The 27,178-nt window shown below is 46.5% G+C and overlaps 1 protein-coding gene across 3 annotated transcripts in view; it reads right to left on the bottom strand.

The window, feature by feature from the left end:
* Positions 1–27,178, bottom strand: part of ADCY2 (adenylate cyclase 2) — a 412,863-nt gene that overhangs the window by 196,336 nt on the left and 189,349 nt on the right. For 2 of the 3 annotated variants that reach the window (XM_019450817.2, XM_019450814.2), the window contains exon 4: positions 6,612–6,761. The exons of the other annotated variant lie outside the window; for it this stretch is intronic. In XM_019450817.2, coding sequence (XP_019306362.2) covers positions 6,612–6,761 — 150 coding nt within the window. The remainder of the gene's footprint in view (positions 1–6,611; positions 6,762–27,178) is intronic. 3 annotated transcript variants of the gene reach the window in all.

Genomic DNA, 27,178 nt, shown 5'->3' with positions numbered 1-27,178 from the left:
CTGATTTCAACCATTTGAACTAAAGGACTTATCAGAAATTATTTCAGGCTTAACGATTTGAGGGTCACTGATATATTTTTTTTTCTGGAATCGATTTCCATTTCTCATTTAAAGGAACTGGGTAAAAGGCTCATGGTGAAATGCGGCGTCTTAGAATACCTTGCCCCGGAATTTCTCAATAAGGCATAACATCTGAGCTTCAAGAGAATTTAAATCGTCAACATGATACAATATGGTGCAAACCATTAAACCAATTGTTTAACTTCAATCTGACGATTCAAACGGCAAACACGGTGAGGAGAGCCCTTTCATGAAACCGTGACTCTTCCATTTTTTCCAACTTTCACGTGACGAGGAAGTGTGGTCTTCTACGTGATTCCATCTTTCACTAATGAGTGATGAGAATAAGGTGGTGATAAGCATCTGTATGAGCTATGACCTCTCCCTTGAGCGAGAGATGCCAAAGGGAAAGTTGTGTAATCTATCGCTTGATAAAATGGACAGAAGTGGTGACCAAGCACAATATAAGCTATGACTTCATCAAGGAAGGGACACCAAATAGAAACTCTACAGGGATTATTTAATAAAATAGAAAAAAAGTAGACACCCATCCCCCGGGTGGGAGGAAAGTGTAGTTAATAATCTTTGATGACACAAAAGCCAGAGCAGGGTCTGCGTATCTGAACCAGACCGTACACAGGGTGTGATGTTGTGGGGTTCTCACGTTCTGCTGTCGCTGCTGGATGCACCACCCTACCCAAAGGTCCTGGGTAACATTGACACTAAAATTTACTGCTTTAGTTCTTCAGGAATGGCAGTGACAATGTCTCACTGGCTGGAACTTCTGTTGGGCTCTTTCTGCCCAATTTGGTTCCCTCAAGAAGCATATGAGGTTGACATGCCTCAGCCTGGACTCTGCCTAAAAGCTCCTATTAGGATGAAGGAAATTGAGGGAAACAATAAGTCCTGTAATATGAGTTGGGATTGACTCACACCATCCATTCCCCAGGGTAAAAAGTAAACTTCTGAACTTGGTGAGAAGACGCTGGTAGAAGAGTGTCCGGGGTAATTATCCACCAATTATCCAACATTTCTCTGCTCACTCTGTTTGCCTCAAGGAAGAATGGACGAGAAGGTAACTCCGGGGATGGCATGGCCACATCCACCCCTCCCTCCCGCCAACCTCACGCTCAATGCCTCAGCCAGGGCGGCAGCTGATTTCTGCTGTTTAATATAAGTGCACCTGCATCATCAGGGTTCAATGGCCAGACCGGCTACTGACCACTTTCTTAACAGGACACCATTTTGGAGGCTGGGAAAACTGTTTGTTAAATTGGGCAAGGGATCACGTGAACCTCCGTGAGAGAATCTAAGAGAGCAGTTAAGAAATGCGACCAGCATCACACTAAGGTAACACAACCTTGGGGTGCCTGGGTGGCTTCGTTGGTAGAGCATCGGACTCTTGATCTCGGATCAGCTCATGATCTCACGGTTCGTGAGCCCTGCGTTGTGCCCTGCGCTGATGGTCCGGAGTCTGCTTGGGATTCTCTCTTCCTCTTTCTGCCACTCTGTCACTAATGCTCTCTGCCTCTCTCTCTCTTTCTCTCTCTCTCTCAAGGAAAAAAAAAAGCTCAATTCAGAAGCTCTGCCTCCAGAGTGCACCCTCTCTCTTCTCAGCCCTTCTGCCACAGTAGGGAAATGAAGCCACAGACAGATTTCACACGGTGGCTCCTTGCATGGTGTGAATGACCTTCCATAGAACTTCCTGACACCCGACACCCTCATGGAGGACACTTCACTTAACCCGGCAACTCATTACCTAGTGACCACATCAGACACACATTTGGTATTATCTTAGGCTTTCTTATTTAACTAGTAATGATGAATGGCATAGTTAATTTAAAAAAAAAAAAAGTATTTCATGCCTCAGAAAATCTCTAGCTAACCTATGTTCAGAGGTCGCTGAAACGAACTTGCAAAGAACCAACATGAAAGGCAGAAAAGGCCACGCTGACTAGCCGAGTGAACTTGGATAAGTAATTTGGACAATTCCTTTACCTGGTTGAAATAGGAAAAAGGACTTAGGTCAGAGAGTTGATACAGAAATAAAAAAGAGGACGGCAGGCTGGATAATGGCCCTGAAAAGAGGATGGTCCCCATCCTAGTCCTCAGAACCTAACTATGTCACCTTACATGGTAAACCAAGAGCTTTGCAGTGGGATTAAATTAAGGACCCCGAGGTGGATAGACTACCTTGGATTATTCTTATGAGAAGGAAGCAGTGGCTTTAGAGCAGATGGAGGGAAGAAAGTACATGGAGAATCAGAGGGCAGAGAGTTCGAGAGGAGAGGGGGAGAGGGAGAAGGAGGTGGAGACACTGGAAGGTTCTACGCTGCTGAGACTGAACATGGAGGGAGAGGCTAGGAGTCACGGCATTCACTCAGGCTCTAGAAACTCAAAATCAAGGAAACAGACTCTCCCTTAAAGCCAGCCGTGACAATACTTTGACTTCAGCTCATGAGACTGATTTTGGACTTCTAACCTCCAGAACTGTGTGAGAATAAATTTGTTCTATTTTAAGCCATTATGTTTATGGTAATTTGTTACAGCACAGCTAGGGAATGGATACGTCAAAGTACTAAACAGACTACCAGGCACATTATGAGGACGCAAAAAAAAAAAAAAAAAATTAGTTACTTCTTGTCTCCTTTCCCTCATGAAAAAGGGCCAAATCTAGCAGCCCAAATCTAAAACATCTCCAACAACACTTTTTCCTGGCATCCTAAATGACTTACACAATACATTCAGCAATGCCCTAATGGGGCCTGCTATCATATTAGGATAAAGATGGGCACATTCATTATTCAACCATGAACACAAAAGGATCAGTTATTCATTTCACTGATGTCTGCAGAGAAGAAAACCAATTTTGCCCCCAACGAGAGCCAGAAAGCCTACTGGTTCACTAAACCCCCACCTGGGGTACAGATCTAGGTTCATCAGGGGTCCATATCTCGCTTGACTAGTATTTTCTACTAGAATGCGTAATTCTGTCATATTCAATCTATAGCGTGGTTCCAGATGAAGGCAGACCATGTAAAAACGCTTTGAGTTACACCACTTTAAAACAAAGACAACATAGAAGTTGAAGAGGGTTTATTTTCTTTCTATAAAAAAAAAAAAAAGAAAATACAGTTTTTACTACTTCAGAGGCAAAATTCATTTCCACTGCCCATGCGGTTAGGAGAGAAATTCTTGTTTTGTTCTGAATCCGGCTCCTATCAATTCCTGAGAGTCTATTACATACTCCAGGGAAAAACACCCGCTGTTTTCTCAGGTTTGATAAAGAACCTTCTATTGCACTGAAACTGTGCTCAAGACATGGCTGAGGCTTTTCCTGCAGGATGTGAGTCTTGAGAAAAAAGTCAAAAGGCGTAAAGGTGGCCTCGGTGCTAATGCAACGCCTTACATTTCCCACCTAGTGAAAAAATCATAATTTTCAGTGTTTCTATATGAGAGCACTTTTAGGGCAAGAATATAACTCTGAGAAAAATCTCTGCTAACATTTTTCATTCTCTCCTCTCCCCCAATCTCATAGCACAAATAGTCACTTTATTCAAACATGGTTTTTAGTCTCTAAAAATTCATCTCATTTGCATCTAGGAAAAATATCACAACATTTGAAGGAAAGAAAGTAAAGAGCTGAGCAATGCTGAAAAGGTTTCAGAATTCCTAGACACCTCCCAACAGCATCAGCTATTACAGCCCCCAGCAGGTTGCATGAGGGGGGCTTGCTGGGCTCGCCTGACACTGGCCTATCTCTCCAAGGCCCGAGGTCAGCGTGGGTGAGCTGGGAAACAGGCCCAGTGACTATCCAAGATGGCGGCCACTCAGCCTCTGGGAGTGTCAACTCCCACTGAGGCAACTGCCAATATAGAATATTCGAATGGATGGCATTTATATTGTCCTAATAGATGCTGAAACAAATTCTTTTGCTCAGCATCCACCCCTATCATTGAATTAAGCACTTTGAAGAGTACTGCCATTTGCCATGGTGATTGTGGATGAAGCAAAGGTGGTTTGTGGTAAAGGGTGGGCAGGAAGGGACACGTGGCGCCCTCGGACTGTCATTTGGTCTGTGGCCGTACCAGGACTCACGGTCTCCGGACTCACCCTCTATATGAAGGACATACAGGTTGCTGTTGGCTAATTTTTTTTTTTTTTGTATTTCCTTATATCTGGCAGATCACATCTTACTGATTTTATTAACTAAAAGAAGATTCTGTTCCCACTTAATTGCATGCCAGTTTCAAAAAAGTGTAAGCATTCACTCTAATTCTAGAAACATATTTTCCAAAGCCCTAACAAGAAAAGTACTGCATTCTGGGCACCAGACCCTGGGAGCTGACTCCCAACATCAATAGCAAAACACATTTGTGGTGTCAAATTATATTTTATTAGGCATCTTTAGCACAAGGTCTTACTCTTCTTTCAAAGTGTCCCTCTTCTCTAAAAGGTCCCTTTTTAAAAAACTAGTAAATGTCCTTATAATACCTTATAGTACCTCTCATGATTGTCCCATAAAGCCTCAACACACAAGATGTCATAGCTCTAATTCCTGAGCTACCTAAGGTCCAAGTATGGCCACCGGACTACTCGGAGGCCACAGATCACCGTGACAAGAGTGACACCTGGTTCTGGGGGTTCAGGGACTCTTCAGAGAAGTATGCAGTGCAGATGAGGTCAGTAGCCTGACTTACTGCTTTTGCCAAAGCTGGTACTATAAATATTAGGTTACATAATCTGTCTACTTGGAATTTCAGTTCCCTCAGCCTTCATGCGATTTTGAAGTAGATTCTGGAGGTGATGGAAAAGAAAGTTAAATACGCCTGTCAGAACCAAACTGATAGAGTCGCTACTATTTGGGAAAGGAAACCATTTATCCTCAAATGTTTGAAATCTACAGAGAAAACAATCATGAACACTAAGTGCTGCCTGTTGAAACTGTGGAATCTTCTAGAACCCAGATTTAAAATGTTACTGGACACAAGTATATGAAAATATACTGGATAACAGCCCCAAATTAACAACGGTCTATAACTCTTAATGTTGAATCCGGAGTTTGATACACATAGATATCAAAGAATTAAACATTCGTTACTGGAAACCTTTGCTATATGGGTTGTAACAAAATGCTTTTTAAAATTTAACTGTGAGATTTGCTAGTGATACCAGTGAGAATACAACGTTCATGGCCGTATCCTGGTGCCTAGAATCATGCCAGACACAAATTACGTGCTCAGTCAATTTTTGTTGAGTGGATGAAGTGAAATCAACCTGCTGTTTTCAAAGAGGAATTTGATCACTATTCATCAGTCTATACACAAAAGTCTAGCATCAAAACCTAAAGGATGCTTTTTTTTGGGGGGGGGGTGGCGGGGAGCGGCAGAGGGGGAGAGAGAGAGAGAATCTTAAGCACGTTCTGTACTCAGCACGGAGCCCACCGTAGGGCTCGATCCCACGACCCTGGTCATGACCTAAGCTGAAATCAAGAGTCAGATGCTCAAGTGACTGAGCCACCCAGGTGCCCCTCAAATACACGTTTTTGTTGCTACCGTGATACATTTTGGTGTAATTTCATAGAATGGACTAACTCGGTACCATTGAACACATAATAGTGAAACATCTTCCATGCCCCAAATACTGACTGCTACCAGCACAGGCACGGTGATGAATGCTCTCTGACAGGTGAGGTGGGGTATTCACAGAGTCCTGCTAACCACCACCTTTAGACATGGGGACTGGGGTCCCTGGTGACAGATACATAAACCCAAGAAAAACAAAGCCAGTCACGTGATGCCCCGCCGCCACCTGAAGTTAAGCATATTAAATACAGGGCCCCTTGTGTATTTATGGTTTCCCCTCCAAAGCCTATCTGTTTCACCAGCTCTCCACCGTCCCTGATGACACACGGCTTTGCTCGCCACACCTCCTACTCGTCTTCCTCTCTCATTCTTCCGATGCTTTGCCGTAACCTGTGTATTTTTCTGATGTGCGTTTCCACGCCTCCCCCACAACGGTCACCCCGGGACAGGCCCAGTCACGACAGCGAGCTCCCTGCTGCACCCTCCACCTCAACTCCCATGACCTCCCTCAGGAACGACTTTGATTATTTCCTCCCGCGTGGACTACACGGTAGGCACTGTAGGAAGCATTGTGACGGCGCGGAGGGAGGGGGCTCAGATTTCGGCTGGGGCAGACGCCATCAGAGCCCTGTGTTTTCGTTCAAGTGAGTGTCTCGACAAAGCGTCATTGATGATGATGATAATGACTACTGGAGTTTCCCCATCCGTGTGATGATGGCCGCTGATGGGACGCTCGCACGTGGGTGATCCTGAGGTCACCGGGGCTGGGTCTACAGACGCCATCCCTGCTCTTTGGTCTCTAACTCCGCCAGGCACCCAGCCCAAGGCTGGGCGCGGGCAGTCGGCTGCTCCAGATTCTTTCTGATGCCCCACGATGGGTGAACGGTATTAACAGTATTAGCCTAACAGCATCCTCCTAATCATGCCTCAAGTAATGGGGAAGCGAGACTGAAACACACACGTTACCTGCTGACGCTTTTCAAATTCCAGCTTGATCCGGGACTTGATGCAATTGCACGTGTCCTGGTACGTCTGCTGCAGAGCAAGTTCCATGAGGTGCTTGTGGTACGCTCCCGCCAGGTTCCCACAGATGAAAATGATCACGTTGGCCAGGATCTAAGAAGACAGAGAGAGCCTCTCAGTAGGGCGAGCGTTCCTACCTCTTGAACACAACAGTGGCAAAATCCACGTTAGCAACGGCAAGAGAGGGCTCGGCAGGGAGTCCATTTTATTTGTTTCCAAACTAACGTTTTTATCTGCTTAAAAGAAACAGCCATCACCTTCAGGGATTCTAGCCCCTTCTTGGATCCACGCCCTTGGATGGATGACACTGCAGTCGCTCCCTTGTCTTTAAGCTCAGCCATGTGATTTCACTAGGAGTGACTGGGTGTCAGAGCCCAGACTCAGCTGGCCCACAATGTTTTTTAAAAAAGAAATTTTTTTTTAATGTTTATTTATTTTTGAGAGAGAGACAGAGCATGAACAGGGGAGGAGCAGAGAGAGAGGGAGACACAGAATCCGAAGCAGCCTCCGGGCTCTGAGCTGCCAGCACAGAGCCCGATGCAGAGCTCGAACCCACAAACCGTGAGATCATGACCCGAGCCGAAGTCGGACGCTCAACCGACTGAGTCACCCAGGCGCCCCTGGCCTGCAATGTTTTGAGTGGTTCTCTTGTGCTTCATCAGAAAAAACATAATCTGGCTAACATACTGGTTCCAAAAAAGACTCATGGAGCAGAGACAACCAGACAGCCGACAGTCTACTTTGTCTGACGCTGAGATTTTGCGGTTGTTACACAGCATTATTTCAATTAATAGGTGACTGATCCAGGCTGCTGATCACCAACGCTGTACTCCCTGAGCCTGGATAAGTGATATTCCCTATTATCCTCTGTTGAGGTAGGAATATGGCAGATTCTTAAACCATAGAAGTCTCTCGTCTTTTGATGATAAAAATTCATGTCCACCAAAACTGGGCGGGGGGGGGGGGGGACAGAAAAATATAAAGAAAAACTAAAAAGAACAGTGTGACAGTTCTGCCCAGGGAGCACACCTCGCTGTCTGTTATGTCCCTGTCCCCGCCCCATGACCCTCTGCATTCTCAAACTGTGGCCAAACTTTGCTTTGCCAACACCTCTATCTTGTTCCAAAAGGACCGAATTCGCTCTGAATGCAGTGTCTTACTTTTGCTTTTTTTCCTAATGCACATTCATCCTGTGGAAACAGGGTTTCGAATGCTTAGCTACCATTCAGGTCTATGACTACACAATACGTCAGTTATATCCATACCGTTCGACATCTACTTTAATATTCCTTGCATCTGCATAATTCTGTAGTGGTCACCCTCACGTACAACGTTTTGGCCTCATGCTTCTTTCGTCTTTCCCTTAGGTCGATTCGTAAAACGCATGGAGTCAGAAGCCACGACTGGTTTTAAGTTTTTAATACATGTTGTGAAGTTGCTCTGAGGGAACATTCCACTTATATTCTTTTTTTAAGTTGATTTATTCTGAGAGAGAGAGAGAGAGAGCAGGGGAGGGGCAGAGAGAAAGAAAGACAGACAGAGAGAGACAGAGAGAGAGAGAGAGAGAGAGAGAGAGAGAGAATCCCAAGCAGGCTCTGTGCTGTCAGCACAGAGCCGATTGCAGGACTCGAACCCATGAACCGTTGAGGTCACGGCCTGAGCTGAAATCCAGAGTCGGCTGCCCAACAGGCTGAGCCACCCCGCCAGTTATATTCTCACTTATATTCACTATATATTCACTTATATTCTCACCAAAGTGTGGGACACTGTCTTCCCAGTGTGTGCTCTTATCCAACACACTACGGACACAGGGCAGGCGGTAGTGATATACAAAACGGATTAGCACGGATTTCGCCCTTACGTCTTTAGGGCAAGACCCGCAGGTCTGTCAGAGGATGGGCGGCCACAGCTGGATAAGGTGCCCAACACCCCCTCCTCCGCACGGCCTCGTGGGTCCCCAAATAGGGTGCTAATGGCCCTACCAACAAAGGCAGGGTGCCAGCTTCCAAAAGCCCTGTTTTCTCCTCCGAGAGCTTCTGGGTCCCACTGCTCACGTGACTAGAGAGGCTGAGAGAAGGATCCAGGCCCCATGGGCTAAGTCTCCGCTCCTCCCAGGGGCCTTCTCTCACCCCCCTCTCGTCTCAGCCCACGGAGCCGGTGGACCCACGAGTCCCCCTGCTAGGGCAACTCAGGGGAGCGGTGCCAGGACCCTGTGGCCCAGATCCGAGGCCGCACCTGCAAACAGTGGTAACGGCAGCAAAGGGGACGTCCCGTTCTCTATCCACCTGACGGCTTCCTCACTCTCCGCAGGTTCTGAACACGGGTGGGAGGCGGGACTCCGCAAGCCCTGGGGAAGCCGTTCTGGGGACAGAGGGGACAGCAAGACAGAACTAGAAATGGGAAGAACGATCTGACGAGCTTCTCCCTGCGCATAAACAGACGCCCTGCAGCAGGAGCAGGGGAAGGGCAGCTCAGAACAGAAGGGCCTTCCAGGAGCCCACCGGCCCACGAACCTCACAGTCCTGAAGGCGGGCGGCTCCCACAGCCACCCGCGCTCTCACCGCGGCCCCGGAAATGTGCCGTCACACATCCGCAGGTCTTCTTCCTCCAGCGGCGTGGGCGGGTGGAGTATTAACCTGCGTGTGCGTGCTACGTGCGCAGGCGGTACACTTGTCATGCGGGTGCACGCAGTAGGGGGGTGCAACCTGCGTGTCATGCGTGCGGCGTGTGTGACCGGTACGTGTGACGTATGTATGCGACACGTATGTGTCTCTGTCTCCATGTGACTTGGGTGACGTATCTGTGTGTGTGGTACAGGACCCAGGCGGCGCCTGGGACGCCCGTGTGCATGCCGCGCGCGCGATTCACGCACGTGACGTGTGGCTTTGCGTGACACGCGCGTGTGCGTCTCTGTGCGATACACCCCGTGAACGTAGGACAGGCATGTGATCTGAGCGACAGGCACGTGTGCTGGTCACGTGTGTGTAAGGGTGAGCAGCGGCCCAGAGCGGGGCTGGGAGGGCGGGCGGCTGTCCTCGCGGGCATTCCCAAGCCGGCCTGGCCGCACGGGGCTCTCCGCGCTTCCGCACGTCACCTCCGCCAGTGTCAATACCGCGAGCACGGGGCGGAGCCGGCGGACGTCCTGGCATGCCAGGAAAGAGGACGCGTCCGCCGGCGGGGTCAATCCCGGCGCCCTGCCCGGTGGCGCGCCCATAATTCAGCCCCGCCGCGCCCTGCTCCTGCGCAACGACCGTCTACTTTGCTAAAGATTCTCCGAAGCTGGTCCCTGCTGGATTCGCTTTGAAGGACCAGGCACCGAAGAATGCAGACACGGAGGGGAGCCGACGCAAGCCAGGCCGCTCAGAATTCGAGACTGCGACCTCTTTTCCTTAAGAGGCACCGCTGAAATAATAACTTCGTGATTATCTACGAGGGATTGGCCTCTTTCTCCTTAAGAAAATGCCTTCCAAGCAAAAGTGTCAACATTGTAGGAAGTCCGTTCCTCCAAAATGAGTACCAAATGTGAGCAACGGAGCCGGATGATGCCATCACCTGTCCCCAGGAGCCCTGCCCTCAGCAGGATGCACGAATGGGACGCTGCTCTAATGACACTGATGCCACCCACCGGGATGGCGAGCCCTGCCTTCTCCTGTTTTCTTCTGAGGATCCAGTTTGTCCCTTCTGCATTCTCCTGGTCCCAGAGCAGGGCAGGGGGCGGGCTCTAGTCCAATGGCAAGGCTGCCCCACCCCACGGCCCTGCGATGGGGGGGATCTCTGGTCCCTGCCACCACCCCCTCCCCATGGCTGAGGCTGTGCTCCCGTCAGGAGGGACGTGGCCACCCTACTCAGGCCAGTCAACCCCAAGCTCTCAGCTCCCACTTGAAGCAGCAGGACGACTGAACTTCCATTTTGAACAGCCAGCTGCATGGAGGCCCTGGTCTCAGTGGAACCACTGGCCACAAATGTCACAACTCATTGATTACTGCAGTCTCTTCCTCCCACACACGAGGACACGAGGGCAACAGGCCACCTCCGCCCATCTGGGAACCGCTGTCTCCTCCGCCGTGACACCCGGTGCAGGCCAGCACAGCCACCCTGCGCGACTGTCACGGGGCCAGGTACCCATTCCCCTGGCTCACTCCAGCATTCGAGTGATCCCGTCTAGACTGCAGTTGTAGGCTGAAGCCTGGGTTTCCTGCGGGCCTGCTGGGCCCCTGCCCATCGCCGGTGTGGCTCACCAGGCAGACACTTCTGGCTGATTAGAAAGCTCCCCCAACATTCTACAAGGGGAGCCTGTCTGTCTGAGGAAGGAAGAGGCTCTCTAAAGACCGGTGTGGCTGCTCTCCCAGCGCTGGTCTCTGCCTGACACAGTGTGTTGGCGAATCTGCATCGTCACAGAACCTAAGGAAAAGCCATGCGTTCTGGATGTCGCATCGCTTCAAATAACACAGAATTGGAACGCTTCCTGGGCTGTAGATCGTTGGAAAGAATGCATTCACCAACTTCTATTTGGCTATGCACAGGGAAATGCTTAAGAAATAAACAACTAAGGGTGTTAATGCCAAGTAAAATACGATACTTTTCTGATGGAAAAATGAATTAAATTAAATTTTCTGATACATGGTTTCATCCTGAAATACTGAACCCTTCAGATTAATAGAACTGGCCCTGGCATTTTAATAACGACACAAATTTGCAAATGTGATCGATGTCCTAAAGCGTTTTTCGTTCCAAACGGTGCATTCATGTAATGACTTCGTATGAAACCTGGAGCACCAAGGCAGTGCTGCAGTGAACATTTTCTTTTCAAAAATAATATCCCAGCATTTCATTTTCCAGAATCCTCTTAGGCAGAACACATGATAAAAAACCCTATTTTCACAATGTTGGATTTGTTTTATAACATCACACCGTCGTGATGCCTTCTTTTATCCTGTTCCTTCATTTAACTACTTTTACATCTGTCAGGAAGCAGGAGAGAGAACTTGGCTTCCCACGAGCCGTCTTGGAAGAAAACAAATTGTTTAGGGTGAAAACAGCCGTCACAAGTTCACCCTGAAGAGTCAAAGCAGGCCTTGACATGGAGCATGGCCCCTGCACCAGAGTCTGCAGAAGCCGGGTTGCGTCACTCCCCACTCCCCACCTGCACGTTACATGAGGGGGGTCGTCCTGCGACACTGCTCAGCGACTCAGAACCGATCAAGCCAAACACACCTTGCAACTTTTCATCCTCGCAAAAATCCAGAAAATAAAACAAGCAGGAGAATGGACATGTGTTGTTATTTCGTTTCATAGGCAAAGAAACGGTCTAAAACACTCGAACACTTGAGGGCAGGCCCCCAGGCCAGCCAAGGCTCTCCGGATGATCCCTGAGCAATGCCACACTGCCCCAATTCATAAGGGTCAAACAGCTTCATCCAGCAAGATCCCACCCTCTACGAGGGTGTGGGGAAGGTATCTCTGAAGAGTTGTGTTACGTTGTAAGAAGCGCCTAGTTTTTTCCTTTAGAAAGCATCTGTATCTTATGCTGTAAAACACTTCCATCATCTAAGTTATTTTAAGCGGCTGTGTTTTGGAGGCCACCTGTCCGTGGAGCTTTTAGCTGGTGGGGCTGGCATATCTGTGTATGTTCAAAGGAAAGTAACCTGGGGGTCAGGTTCCTCCTAATGGATCATGTGACCAAGAGCAAAGGATCTGAAGGGGTAGCTCACTCGGAAAGAGAACAGTTAAGTGTGTGGAGTTCGCTGTCTTTAAACATCTGAGAAATTACCACGTGGCTCAGATGACCACTCAGAAACTTGGTGACTGAGATATAATGCATTTTAAAGAGTTTGATATGCCCACTCTTAATCTTACGTTAGGGGATGCAATCTACAACGTCCACAGAGGACAGCAAGGCACACACACGAATGCTGAGGGTAGGCTCCTGGGAATGAGTGGGTGACCACCACTTAATGACATGACTTCTCCATGAATTAACAGCAAGGGGTCGAAGCAGAAAGGATATTATTGCATTTGAAACAGGTCATCAGCTTAAGGCAAAGCAGATCATAAATATGCAAAAACACCAATTATAAGTCAAAGGAAAATAAAAGGAATACAAGAACGTGATGAAAAGAGCTGCAAATGAATATTCAGCAAGCTCACTGCATCTCATAAGCATCAAATTTGGCTTAAATAAAACAATGCTCTCGCTTGAGGAAGAAAATGATGGGGTAGAATTTTCCTTAACGGAGCTCTCAAACATGGTTGCGGAGAATCCCAATGCCATCTCCTTAGCATTCCCTGCGACCCCCAAAGAATTAAATTTGCTATAGACCCTGGTCTCAGGATTTCTGCTTGTTATCATTTAGTGCTGACCAGAAATACTGTGCTTTGGCTAATAACATCCAGTGATCCTGATGTCACGTGTTAGAAATCTAATTTAAAATCCTTCCAAATGAATAGGAGTAGAGTCAGAAATGAAGTGTGGTGGACTGGATGCTTGTGTCCCCCCAACTCATATGTTGAAACCCTAACCCCCAATGTGATGGTGTTTGGAGATGGGCCCCATGGGAGAAATTCGGGTTTAGGGGACGTCATGAAGTTGGAACTCCCCTGATGGGATTAGTGTCTTTACAAAGACAGGAAGACCCCAGAGTCCCCTCTCTCTCTGCCTCATAAGAACACAGGGAGAAGGTGCCATCCTGGTGACCATTCTCATCAGGCACCTTGATCTGGATGCCCCAGCCTCCAAAATGGAGAAATAAATATCTGTAGTTTGCACTGACCCATTGGTGGTGTTTTATCATGGCAGCCCAAGCAGACTGAGACAGAAAGGTGTAACGAAAATTGAGAGACCTACCACCTCAATGGTGGGCATTATAGGGCTCGGAGTTAAAGACTGGAGTTGAAAACTGGGGTGGGGGGGGCAAATGCAATTTGATTTCCTGCGCAAATGACCCCTGGAAACAGACAGTGCTGCTGGTTGTGACTCTTAGCGTCTATTCTCTTTCATGTTACATCGGTTATTATTAAGTCTTCTTGAATAGCATACATTGTGTTATTTTCCCAGCCACATTTGGGCTGAAGGATAAAGAATCTCATATATAGATAGGGCTCAAGTCCAATACTACAGGTCGATAAAACTGGGGGGATGTTTGAGACCATTGCTTGCCTCAGAAGCACATGGGCCACCAGCTCATTACAAGCCAAAGAAAAGAGATAAGCCCAGAAGATACTCAAGACCTTCACAGAAAGTTCCTCCCACGAGTGTAAGTCATCAAGAATGCAGCTTCCCAAGAAAGGAGTGCTGACTTAACTGCTCAGAAAGCCAAACTTGTGCTTCTCAGCTCAGGGTCTACAAATGTGAAATCGATGGGGAGAGGGCTGGCTCGATTAAGAGTTTAGAAGAACAAACAAGAAACAAAACACAGTTCCCAATGTTCTGAACTCTGTAGGAAAAGACTACACTAGCCTCCCTCCATCAAGATTTACAGCTCACTCTGCTTTCCATGGAGGAGGACGCTTCTCTTGTCTATTCTGCCATTGACTTCAAGAGCACGGAACAATATTAGCTTTCGCACTTAGCTCCTCTCCACTATGGCAAGACAGAAGACCAAACAAGTAAGTTGTATGAGAAGGAGGGAACCACCACTATTAGAACCCACATTGAACTTTCCTGGCATCCAAAGGGGGGCCTCCCATTTCCTTTGTATTGTGACCTATTCTGCTGGCTGTTTCTCCAGAGCAATGCTACCAGACATTTCTCTCCCTGCTTCCTTCAGTGTCAACAGAGATCTGCCTCCAACTCTGAGAGCACCTCATGACAAGGCTCATGTCTGTCTGGTCCTAAAACCACACAGTGACGTGTGGATGACTACACCTGATGGTTAATCAACGAATCAATGATAAACTGAAATTTATACCTCTGCTAATATCCAATAGAAATCATTATCATCTTGGTCTTTGGGAGTTCAAATGGTTGAAAGGTTAATTATCCCAATGAGGTTCTACTATGCTTATTTCAGAAACTCAGTGGACCAAATGGTCCTGGATCATCCAAGGGGCCATGAATTGCAGGTCTCTGAATGTTCCCAAACTCTCTCTCCCATATGTAAAGACACATGCACAACAGAACACATTTGAAGTGCTACGTCCCAATGGTTTTCAAAAGTTTAGAAACATGTAATTGTGTACTAATTAAGCCCAAATTTTACTAGCCTTAAGTCAGCTCTCCAAAGGATCTTTACCAAGCGATACAGCACAATCTGCCTAATTCAGGCGATTCCAGTGAACTTAAAAGTGAAAACAAAGAAGAAACCTTAACACACGTTAGTTTGGACTTTCATCAATTTAGATCATCTAATTAACCTGAACCCATGAAATCTGGCTTCGTTTAAACACCATAAAAAATTCTCTTCATTCATCACCACTTTATAGGTGCTATATTTGATCTACATCCACTCGTTAGAAAAGTTAAAAGCCAACAGGTGTTTGGATTGGGCTAACGAATGTGACCAAGGCTATAAGGCATGTCAATCCATGCAGCTTAGTTCTAGATGAAATGATCATCCTACTTCGTGGTGCATGTGTGAGATCACTATTTCCTTTCAAGTACCACAGCGTACCAGAAGGGAGGCATGCCTTTGGTGGATATTATTGGCGGGGTTATTTCTGCACTGATGGTCTATGTGCAGTTCGCACTGTGGCATGTTTAAATCCCGTTTATAACCTACACGATACTAGGTAAATTTAGAGTTAAACCAACCAAGCACAGTGTACCCTTCTGATTATGACTGGCCGAGAGGACATCTTATTAAGGTAAACAGACCAAAACGTAGGTATCAAACGTAATGTGACAACAGAGGGACAATGGTCCGGGGGTAGAGGCCCAGCACCACAGGGATGGCGTGGCCAATCTTGGGCATGAAATTAAACGTGATAACAATAGGTGTGTTCACAGCTAAGCAATGGGTTGCAAAATCCTGCAAAAACAAGACTCCAAATACAGGAGAGGCAAGGAGCACTGTGATTAACAAGGTCTACTTTGAAGGGGAATGGCCTTTTTAGTAAAGGCAAAAAATGTTCCACAAAGTCACACTATAATTAAAAAAAAGATATGGGTGGCTCAGTCAGTTAAGTGCCAAACTTCAGCTCGAGTCATGATCTCACGGTTGGTGGGTTCGAGCCCCGTGTCGGGCTCTGTGCTGACGGCTCGGAGCCTGGATCCTGCTTCGGATCCTGTGCCTCCCTCTCTCTCTCTGCCCCTCCCCAACTCATGTGCTCTCTCTCACTCTCTCTCTCTCTCTCTCAAAAATAAATAATCATTTAAAAAAGAGATAGCTTCCTGGATGCATACACTGAAGGCTTCTGTGACTAGGAAAAAAAAATTCCTACTACAAATTAAACTTCAGAGGTTTCATTAATGATACCAATAATAGGAGTTTTAAAGTCATATTATTTATAAATTACCAGAGAATCCACTCAAAAGTTAAAACGTGCATTCCTTAGAAATTTGGGGCTGATAGTTCTTTGGAGGAGATGCCACACAAAGCCAATGAGGGGTCACCAGGAACTGAGATGATCCATTCAGTAAACCACCTCATTCAAGGAGCCTTTACTGAGCATTCATTTACGATCAAGTAAATTTTACACCTCCTCCCCATGAAATCAACTTCATTGGAATAAATTCAATAAAACAAACCAGCAAGAAAAGTCAACAGCACAAACAAACAAACACAGGCGCTAAGAAGCAGGCTGGTCATGAGCTGGGCAATGAGATTCCAGCGGTAGCTGCCGGGCTCTGGGGGGACCGCAGGCTCCGCCATCATAGGGGCTCACAGCTAGCTGTCTTTATGAGAAGAGAAGAGTGCTGTGGCTGAAGGAAGACTTCTGATAAACCGAACACACTTCTTCCAACATGATTACAAAATTTTCCTTGCACACAAAATTTTACCACTGAAACCGCTAATGCAGAGGCTCCCACATTTTCCTATTTCACAATGCTCTTTGTGGCTCATGAATCTTTCATAGCATTTCCTAGGCCAAAGGAAATATCCAAAAGTACTGTTTGTTAAGTAGTAAGGTCCACAAGAGTTGAGTATATGACCTCACAACCTAGTAGTTATTGGGGAAAGGAACCCCAAGTAGATACTGAAATAAAATGTAATGTTTTTATTTCATTCTTAGAAGACCCAGGGACTTACTCTGGGCCCTCAGTAGCCACTGAGCTGGTGGAGCATCACGTAACTTCACGAGCCTTGGATTCCGATTCAGCACTGCCACCCGCCATCTCTGTTCTGCCTTGATTTCTTGAATTTTCGTCACAATGCTTGCCCAAATCCCAGCTTTAAAATGAAAGGAATGTAGTGTCATCTAACGTTGAAACCATGAACTACCGTGAGTTTGTGGTTTGCACGGTGTCTGCCAGATACCGAGGGTTGCTATGTTTCCCTTGAAAATTTAAAATATTGGGAGGCACCCCAGCGGGTGCCTTGGCACACAGTTTGGGAAACCACATCACTGATGACCCACAGGCTCAACAAAATAAATAGATATTTTGTTAAATACAACTGGAAGTGTTATTAAAATTACAATGCCCTTGCTGCTTATTTTCTCCTTCATAAGCTCTGAAAAGGTATGTTTAGTTATACCAAAAATATAGGAGATTTGTTGGGAGCTTACACAATAGTGTTAGCTTCTCCTAAAAAAAAACCCAATCTGAATGTATCATTGTGCAGATTTTTAGGAGATACAGCTCAAAGTAGGTAACTTTTATAGGTTTAAAGTCCTCTTTGTGTCAGTTTTGTGACTGATGCCTGGGCAGGGAGGAAGGAGCACGTTTCTGGCTTGGGTACCTAGTTCTCACGTTCACTGATGCAGGAACTACATGAGAGGGAGATCGTTTGGGGTAAAAGCTGGAAACATGTCATGTCGTGAGAGAAGGAGAAGAACAACGTCTTCATGTGTCACTGTCGATGGCAGGTCCCTCCTCCCCAAGCCTCCGTGACAAACAGCAGGGATCTGCTCTCTACCCCATGAGTCTGGTTTACAAAGGTTTCCAGACGGCAAGCTTCACACACACATTTTCAGCTTACAAGAAAAGTAAGAGAGAAAGCCCCGACCCTCTTCTGGGTCTGTCATGATCATATTTTGAAATGCTAGTGTTTCCAAGTCTAAATGCATTTCTGGGATGAATTAACATGCTTCCTGAGGGTGTGAAGAAGTTTTGTAAGCCAGGGAGGAAATAAACCCATCCAAGGCTACTAGAACTCCAAAGAACAAGTAGAAAAAGTTAAAAATCTTCACTTCCATTTTCCAGCGGGCACATTACATAAATAAACTTGCCCGCTAAAAAACCAAGATGATTTTTAACGATTATCATCTATCATTAATCATTTAATGGTTAATAAAATGATTTGATGAGTAGTGTCTGCAGTCACTAATTGTTTTGAAGTTCATTTATTTGAGAGAAAGAGAGAGAGAGAGAGTGCGCACACACAAGGAGGGAGACGGAGAGAGAGAGAGAATCCCAAGCAGGCTTCACATTGTCAGCACAGAGCCCGATGTGGGGCTCGAACTCACCAACCGAAAGATCATGACCTGAGCCAAAATCAAGAGTCAAGACACTTACCCGACTGAGCCACCCAAGCGCCCCCACAGGTACTAATTTTTTAAGGACCAAAATAAAGAATGGAAATCCTAGTTGACAATTTATGATTCTCCCTTTGTTTTGTATCACGTATAATAAGCCAGGCCTTCATCGATTAGAGCAAGATTCAGTATCTCATAATGTATTTTGACTATTCGAGAAACACCGCAATGCCTTTCTTTATGCTTGAACAAGACTATTTACAGCATGATATTAAATAGAAGCAGCAAAAAAGTTTACCGAATGTTTGAGAAAGACAGAATAGTCTGAGAATCGGCCTTCACACTAAAAGGAGAAGAGACAGGCAGCGTGGAGCTTCCCGTGGTCAGGTGGTCCTGTGTTGTTTTCCCAACAGGGAAATTAACATGCTGGGCTTGCTACAGGGCATACCTTTCACAGCTCGAGAATTTCTACAGCCAATCACTGCACTGAAAGACATCGAGGAGGAAAATTAAGTGCCAGGCATCGGGACCACATGGCAATAGAAATGGAACGGGTGAAAACAATTTGATTTTAAGAATATGCATTAAGAAATGGCTTTGTTTCGATGACAACCAAATTCCACAAAATGCAAGCAAAACAGTTTTTAGCCTCTGAGCTCAGGAAAACCACACAGACCTGGACCATCACCTGGGTTATCAATGGTCTCCAGGCAGCGGGGATTCCAGGCTCTAGCTCATTCCCAACTTCCTCCGTGTCATCAATCTCTCCCAACAGCAGGCAAGGGTGCTTCTGACTGCACAGTCCCCTCTCTTACCTCACACAACCCGTCCTTCTTCTCCATTTCTTGTTCTCCCTTTGTGGCCAACTCTTAAAGGCTTGTCTACTTGAGCTCTTTCTACTTCTTTGATTCCTGACTCTCCATAGTCCACTTCTAACTATGTAGCAACTCCAAGATGCCACTCTTGTCAAAGTCACTGGCCCCTTCCAGTCCCTCCCTCACCCGCATCACCAGCAGCTGGTCACTTTCTCCAGCCCAGAGTCCCCATGTCTCTGGGCTTCCTGAGCTCCACGCTCCCTGGTATCCGCCTGACCCACAGACTCCCCCACTCTGACTCAGATGTGACACTCTCCAGGGCTCCATCTGGGTCCCCAATTTCTCCCTCACAGGGTCATCCATGCACCTGGCTTCTTCAACCCCACCTACATGGCACCAACCCGCAATGGCAGACCTCTAGCCCCGATCTCGCTCGTGAGGTCAGCACTCAAAGCATCTCCACTTTAATGTCTGCGCAAAACTCCATCTACAACCTGCCCCAATGCATCTTCAACTTCTATTGATGTGTTACCCCCACTCCGCTCCAGGTACCACACCCTCCTTTGGGGTCCTCCAACTTGTGTGTCTTGGCAGGCCCACGGCCTTTGCACACACAGCTTGCTTGGCCTGAGAAAGCCCCTTCTTGCCCCTCTTCCCATGTGGGACCATCCTTCTGACCTGTGGCTTCTATGTGAGCTCCTCTCTGGCATGTTCTCTGATTGTCTCCCTGTTACTCACCAGCGCTATGCCCAGCGATTTCCTCCAAGATTACTTCGCCCAAGAAAGGTAATCATTTGTATTTATCCATCTGCTTATTGCCCGTGTGTCTTACTCTTCTCTGCAGTCCACGAGGGCAGGGACACCATCTTTCTTTTTTCTTTTCTTTATTCTTTCCTTTTATTTTCTCTTTCTTTCTTTTCTTTCTTTCTTTCTTTCTTTCTTTTCTTTTCTTTTCCTTTCTTCCTTCCTTCCTCTCTCTCTCTCTCTCTCTCTTTCTTTCTTTCTTCCTTTCTTTCTTTCTTCCCTTATGTATATATTGGGTAATTCGTAAAGGGTCTATCATGATGTGTATTTGGTGAATATTCTTTGAATGAATGAATATAATCCCTTATATCCACATGCTTCACCACAGCAGAATTGGAGAGATCATAATTCAAATACTGAATACAAATATGTCCCTTCATTCAACAGATATTATTGAGGGACTACTAGTGTTCAAGGTGCAGGGGCTGTAATTTTGAGAAAAAGGACAAAAATCCTTCCCCTCATGGAGCTTACATTTAAATATGAATTTTGGCTTCAGATCAAACTTCTTTTTCTGCCTTTCGTATTTGGAGATAAAACTTTGTAATCGCTTTGGAAGATGTTATCCCTAATACCAGGCTTCTGCTTCGACATACACCTAATGTTCAGCAAATCCATGCAAATGGTATCTGGACAGGCATGAAGAACTTGGACCCAGAATTGTCCTCTCAGAGCTAATCTGGAAAGAAAAAAATGCAGTATGTGTGCTGTCACCTGAAAGAGAGTGAAACTCTCCTAGGGTGACCAGATTTGCCTCTGATCTGTTGGGTAAACGAAAACATCTAAAGAAAAGATATGCGTTAAAAAGAGGGGGTTGAGTGGGTGGCGAAGATTTTAATTCTGGAAGCACAGAAAAAGGCCAGTCTCTGGTGGAAACAGTGCCGTCCAGAACAGATGGCCTCTTGTCAGCTGATTCTAGTACCTGGCCCACCTCGCTGGTGCATCTTCCCAATGGAGTGCATACCTAAGGATTGCAGGAACTGATGCATTCTCACCGGGGGCCACAGCACCCTCAAGGAGAACACTGCTTCATGGGGAAAGGCAAGAAAATTACTTTTTTAAATGCATAATAGACGGACATGCATGTGTCACTTAAATAGATATGCAGTATTCCTGTGGTAGTAAGTTTTCCGTCAGTTGGGAAAAAATATCTAAAATGGCTCTTCGGGAGAGTTACAATGGAGAAGAGTCAAGCGACATTGCCTTAAACGTCACCTGTGCTATCTCCGTGCTCACGGGTGACCTCTGGATAAGGCAGTTTCTTGCTACAGAGGCAGAAGGTGGGAGGTAGTTTGAAACAACTATCTGGTCTACCCAACAGTCATCCGCTAATGACAAATTAGGAAATGAACTCCCTGGGTTTAAACATCATCCGTTTTCACTTTCGTTAGAGCAAGTCTGCCTCCTAAGTTTCGCAAAGTTTGATTTACTAACAAGATTACACTTCGGAGCTCTCCAGACGGAGGGCTACTCCCCGGAGGGGTGCATGCTCCCAGGTGGACATACTGTACCTTTGTAGGCGGGCCTCCCCAGGAGACACATCTTCTGACTGATAACATCATTCTTCAAATTAAGATCAACTTACCCCTGACTCCATCAGCCACAGATTTAAATACATTCTTAACCAACTATTTCCCAGCTGGTAATGCCCATAAATCACACCCGATTCTGTAAGTGACTTTTGCCATCTTTTAGAACTACGGTGAATCTAATGAAAACATCATGATCGCATACACATGCAAATTTCAGGCACCAACTATGCTCCGTTTAGGGAACTGAAGACTTCCGTTTGAAAGCCCACTGCAATTGTAACTGCCATACAAAGACCTCTTCTGATTTGTCTCTAGGAATGGAAAAGGCAAGATAAGGCTTCACCAAAGTGCTTTCCAAACAAGAGCTCGCTGAAGAAGGTTCTGATACTGGCTGTGCGTTAGAGTCACCTGGCATTGTAAAAAGATATGGACATGCCCGGGACCCATGCCTGGAGAGTCTGTGAGTTATTATTGTTTTACAATAATTTCCCCAGAGGAATACGTTGTGCATCGCGAAAGGAGAAACTGAGGATGGATAAGACGTAGATGACTAACCTCGAATACTGCCAGAACAGAAACAATTCACGTGGAGAGAAGAGCTGAGAACATAATGGATGGAATGACGGCTAATGTTAATGAGGATGTGCTTCCTCCCTCCCAGGAGGTGGGCTTCGCTATTCAAACTAAAAATGTGAGGTGTAGTGTAACTGTTTAAACCAAAGGAAAGACACCCTTCCCCTCATTCAGGGGGGCCCGGCGCCGACCTGGAGCGAGATAACCCTGTCTTTGGAGGGTAAGAACACGAGCCTGGATACAGCTGAGGCTGAGCGCTGGGGTTCGGTCAGGGGAGAGAGATGGGAGGAGGTTAATGAGCTGAGCCAAGACCAACCTCAGATACTCACATCGGGACGGACCAGTGGGATTTCAGGAGACCCACAGGAACAGCTGAACTAAGGCCAGGGGAAGGGATGGAAAACACGATGTGCCTAGCGTGACGTCAGGGAAATATTCTCGGGAGGACGGGCTTCCCTGTAACTTCCAAAGGAATATTTTGAATGCACTCGTCCAGGACTGCAGAGCCCCTACCCGTACTGCACCTGTAAGTTCCATTTTGAAAGCTAGCAAACATTCGGTAGTTTCTAAGACAAGCGGAAAACCAGTTAAAGTTAAAACCAGTTACTAAACCAGCCTTCTGAACTTAGATTTCATTCTCTTGTTCTTTTGTCAGTGAGTATCGGCATCCCAGGTCTGATGGTGTTTGGAGAGCAAATCCGATAGTTTGGATGGATAAGGGGATTATACTTCAGAGCCTGCAAACACGCAACCTTGCCATTTGCAACCACGTGGATGGATCACGAGGGCATTATGCTAAATTATTAAGACAGAGGAAGACAAATATATGATTTCACTTCTATGTAGAAACTAAAGATCAAAATAAACAAAACAAAGGTCAAACCAGAAACTTTAAAACAGAGAACAAACTGATGGGTCACAGATAGGAGGCGGGGGGCGGGGGGATGGGTAATGCATAGAATATACGAGTGAGGTGCAGAATTGTGGAATCGGCATGTTGTACACTTGAAATGGATATGACATAGTATGTCAACTATACTTCAATAACAATGAGAAAAGAATGCTTCCAGGTGGGAGCTTCACTAATAAAAAAATGCTGCATTTCAATGGTCCCTGACTGGCGTGGGGCAGGGGGGCACCTGGGTGGCTCAGTGGGTTAAGCATCCAATTCTTGATTTCAGCTCAAGTCATGATCTCACAGTTCGTGAGTTCAAGCCCCGCATCGGGCTCCCCGTGGACGGTGCAGAGCCTGCCTGGGATTCTCTCTCTCTCTCCCTCTCTGCCCTTCCCCTGCTCGTGCTGTCTCTCTCAAAATAAATAAAATAAAATAAAATAAACTTTAAAAAAAAAAGTAAATGGTCATTGGCCAAATTTAGATTTTAATGTGAAACTATCTATAAATGATACCTTAAATTGAATCAAATTATATAAATATTAAAATGATATATCTTATAAATGATATCTTAAATGGAATCAAATTATATAAATATTAAATTGCTTTAAATACTGCATTGATGATTGATGAATTAACCAAGGAACACAAATCATTCTCTGCAGAAGTCATTACATTTTCAGGTTTCTCCTTCATTTTCCCCCCACATCACCATTAGGTTCGGGCCCACGGGGGAACAGCCCAAGAGAAGAGAATTCTGGGTGATGCAATGACAGCAGGGTCCGTCCCACAACCTGTGATGTTCTTCACACGCTCTATTAACACCTGTACTAAAACATCTGTGGGCACGCCCATAAACACGGCGCATTCTCTGCCTGAATGACAGTCTTCTTCAGGCTTAACAGTAGCTTCAACACAACTGCACCGGAGCTTTCTGTCAGTGGCGGTGGCCGCAACGGCACATTCTAAACAGGGAAAAGTCCTGCAGTCTGGTAATTATGTACTTTGGAGTTAATTACTGCCTAGTAAGTTAATAGCTATTCCTGTCAATCATCAGGCAAGACGACAACATCAGGTGGTGTGGTGGGGACCCGTAAGAACCAGGACAGGTGGGGTGACATAAGCTCTTGGAGGAGTAGCAAACACTGGTGATTAGCTAGTCAAGGCCTTTCCCACCCCTTTCCCTAGGTACCCACAAAGGCTGGAAACCCACACACTTGCTTCACCAGGTTCCTATGTCGCTGGGAGTGGAACCAGATGTGAGTCAAATCAGCTTCAGAAGAGGAAGATTCTCTGTGTTGGCTTTTAATTTCTTACTAAAAAGGAGCAGACACAGTTCATGGGAAACGTTCGCTTTCCTACTCCTACTTGCTTTGAATGTAGATGAAATGGCCGGATCTGCAGCAGCCTCCGTATGACGGCGACAGAAAAGCCAGGGGACTCTGGAAACAGCAGCCCCGATTTCATGGATCTGCTGCACCAAGGTCAGAGGCCCTCCACCTTTGGATTTCTTTTTATTTCGGGCAAATAAATTTCCGTTTGTTTCAGCCTCCGTAGTTTGATTTTCCGTTTCATGCAGCCAAATGTGAGGCTGACTCATATGGTTGGGACAGCCCGATTGAGTTAGCAAACACAGCTTTCCCTGTGTTGTAGCATAAGCTTCTGTTACGTGTAGTTTTCTGAGAGTGTTTGCTGTAAAGTAAATGCATGAGTTGAGACCACACACGAAAGCTATGTATGGAATGTACCCTAAATAGGCTGGCAAACCAATAAGAGAAGGAATTCAGACCAGTCTGAGAAAATTTAACCTCTTTATGGAGACCATGATGTCAAGAAAGATTTGAGTCGGAGAGGCGGACCAGATGATGTACAGAAGCGAGAAAAGGCGAATTCTGGAAGGGGAGCCTTGAGCTAAGTATTACAGGGTCGGAAGGAGGCTGCTCCAAGCATGGAGTCCGCACATTGAGAGGAGCCAATCGGGCCAAACAGGAAGTAATCCCGACTATATACCAGCTGGAGGGACTAAGGGAGAGCAGCAGGAGCAGAAGACACATTCTTTCCCTCCTGGAGCGGACGCCATGGTTAGGAGGGTAGAATGAACGCACAACGGGAAAACATGCAAACAGATTTTGCTCAGGTACCATTTTCTGGTTGTAGTGCTTTGAATGGTACGTCCCTCCGAAATTACATCTTTGCAGTGTAATTAGGTTGCGCAACAGAGATGAGATCATCCGGGATTGGGGTGAGTCCCAAATCAGTGACAAAGGACATTGCAAAAAAGAGAAGACGTAGGGGAAGCCAAGTAAAGATGAGGCAGAAATCGGAGTGATACCACCACAGCCAAGAAACACCTGGGGCCGCCAGAAGCTGGGGAGAGAAGAGAAGAAGGTTCTCCCGAGAGCTTTTGGAGGGAACTTGGCTCTGCTGACACCTTGATTTTGGACTATGCTAGCTTCCTGATCTGTGAGAGAATCAATCAAGTTTAAGTCTTAGCCACCTTAGGTAGTTCATACGGTGATGCACACTCCATACGTCCTGCTGAGGACACAGAGGGGACAGAAGTGAGGAAGAGACCCATGGAAGGAAGGGAGCGGGGAGGGGAGCCTTGGAGCCGACACAGAGAGTGCAGAGCACATGCCTGGAAGAAACAAAGACAAGGGATGTGAGGTTTCTCTCTCGGGGAATCTCACGGACGGTCTCCCTTGTTGAATGAATGCTTGTCCCTGGGAGGAAGGCTGTGTTGGTGAGAATATCAAGCTCAAAGCTGAGCCTGTCTTAGGGGGCTTTATTTTAGCCATAAGCGTGACTGAAGGTGAAGAGTCTGGGACAGAGTCCGTGCAAAAGCGTCCCTCCTATGTGAAGTTTAGAGCCTACACACTCTGACTATGCCTCTGACTTGAGTTTTCTCAGCACCGGGGCCTGGAGCGCAGGCAGGGGTGATGCAGAAGGCCTGTTAGGAATCTCCGCCACAGCTATTTTTCCATTTCTTCCTTCCTTCCTTCTCTTCCTTCCTTCCTTTTTTTTTTTTTTCTGAGATAAAGACAGAGTGTGCACACAAGTAGGGGAGAAGGGCAGAGAGAGACAGAGAAAGAGAGAATCTTAAGCAGGCTACACACTCAGCACAGAGCCTGACTTGGGGCTCAATCCCATGACCCCCCAGGATCATGACTTCAGCTGAAATCAAGAGTTGGCTGATTACCTGACTGAGCCACCCAGACGCCCCTCCAATTTCTTAATTCGTTGTGGTATTAGTTTAAAATTGAACTATTAATGACTTACTGTTACAGTGGCCTAAAAGGAAACACTGTAAGAAGGAAAATGAACTGGCTTAAGGAGCTGGTAGGACTGTGAAGGGGCTCTGGTCTTGGATTCTGTGCAAAGACTGTGCAAAGGATTCCCACCCTTCGGCTTGGGAAAGGCGGGACGGCCAGCTGTCTGGATTTCAACTCCTTCATCATTCACTGAAGCCATCGGGGCCTGGCTTAGAGACCTTCACAGTATCAACTTTATTCGTGACTCCAAGATATTTCAATATTCATAGACATGACCTATCAGCAATTCTTAGACACATGAACTTAGACCAGTGACCTTCACCCCCATCACTGTGGCCATCACCTTGAACTTTCTGGTCGTGTGAACCAATCCATCTCAAACCTCTCAAACTCGCTGCCTGTCCCTCCTTGCCCTCCAACTGCCTACAGCCTCACCTTGACCCATCGCAGGTGCCTCACTCCTGGCACTAACCTATCAGTCTGGCTGGCGGCATGGCTTCCTTCTCTAGACAGCCAGAACTCACCTCACGTGATCTGAAGTTCCTCCTCACCAGTCCCCTGGTACCACATGGGCTGTGCCCTGCAGTAATGAGGTTGACGTCCTCTATCGCGTCCATCCTATGCCAGGCACACAATTCAAGAGGATTCCACACGGACTGGAGTCTGAACCACTACAAACTCATGGTCTCCAATCTTGGCACCAATAGAAAGGAGTCTAAATACAGCTTAACTCCCACTTCTGTCCCCTCAAGACCACCTCAAACCTCTGCCATTCTCTTGGTCTCCTTCCCACTAAGCCCTTGCTTTCAAGGCAGTCCTGTTTTTCTACTCCGAGAAAACGGAGGCCTCCTTCACTGCCCCCACACATAACCTCTGAGCTCTACACCTACACCATGTCTACAAGGCTTTTCTTTTTTTTTTTTTAATTTTTTTAATGTTTTTATTTATTTTTGAGACAGAGAGAGACAGAGCGTGAGCAGGGGAGAGGCAGAGAGAGAGGGAGACACAGACTCCGAAGCAGGCCCCGGGCTCTGAGCTGTCAGCCCAG

This window comes from Panthera pardus, unplaced genomic scaffold (genome assembly GCF_024362965.1).
Source record: "Panthera pardus isolate Hobbes unplaced genomic scaffold, ASM2436296v1 HiC_scaffold_2, whole genome shotgun sequence".
Classification (NCBI taxonomy): domain Eukaryota; kingdom Metazoa; phylum Chordata; class Mammalia; order Carnivora; family Felidae; genus Panthera; species Panthera pardus.
This window is presented reverse-complemented; position numbering and strand designations above follow the sequence as displayed.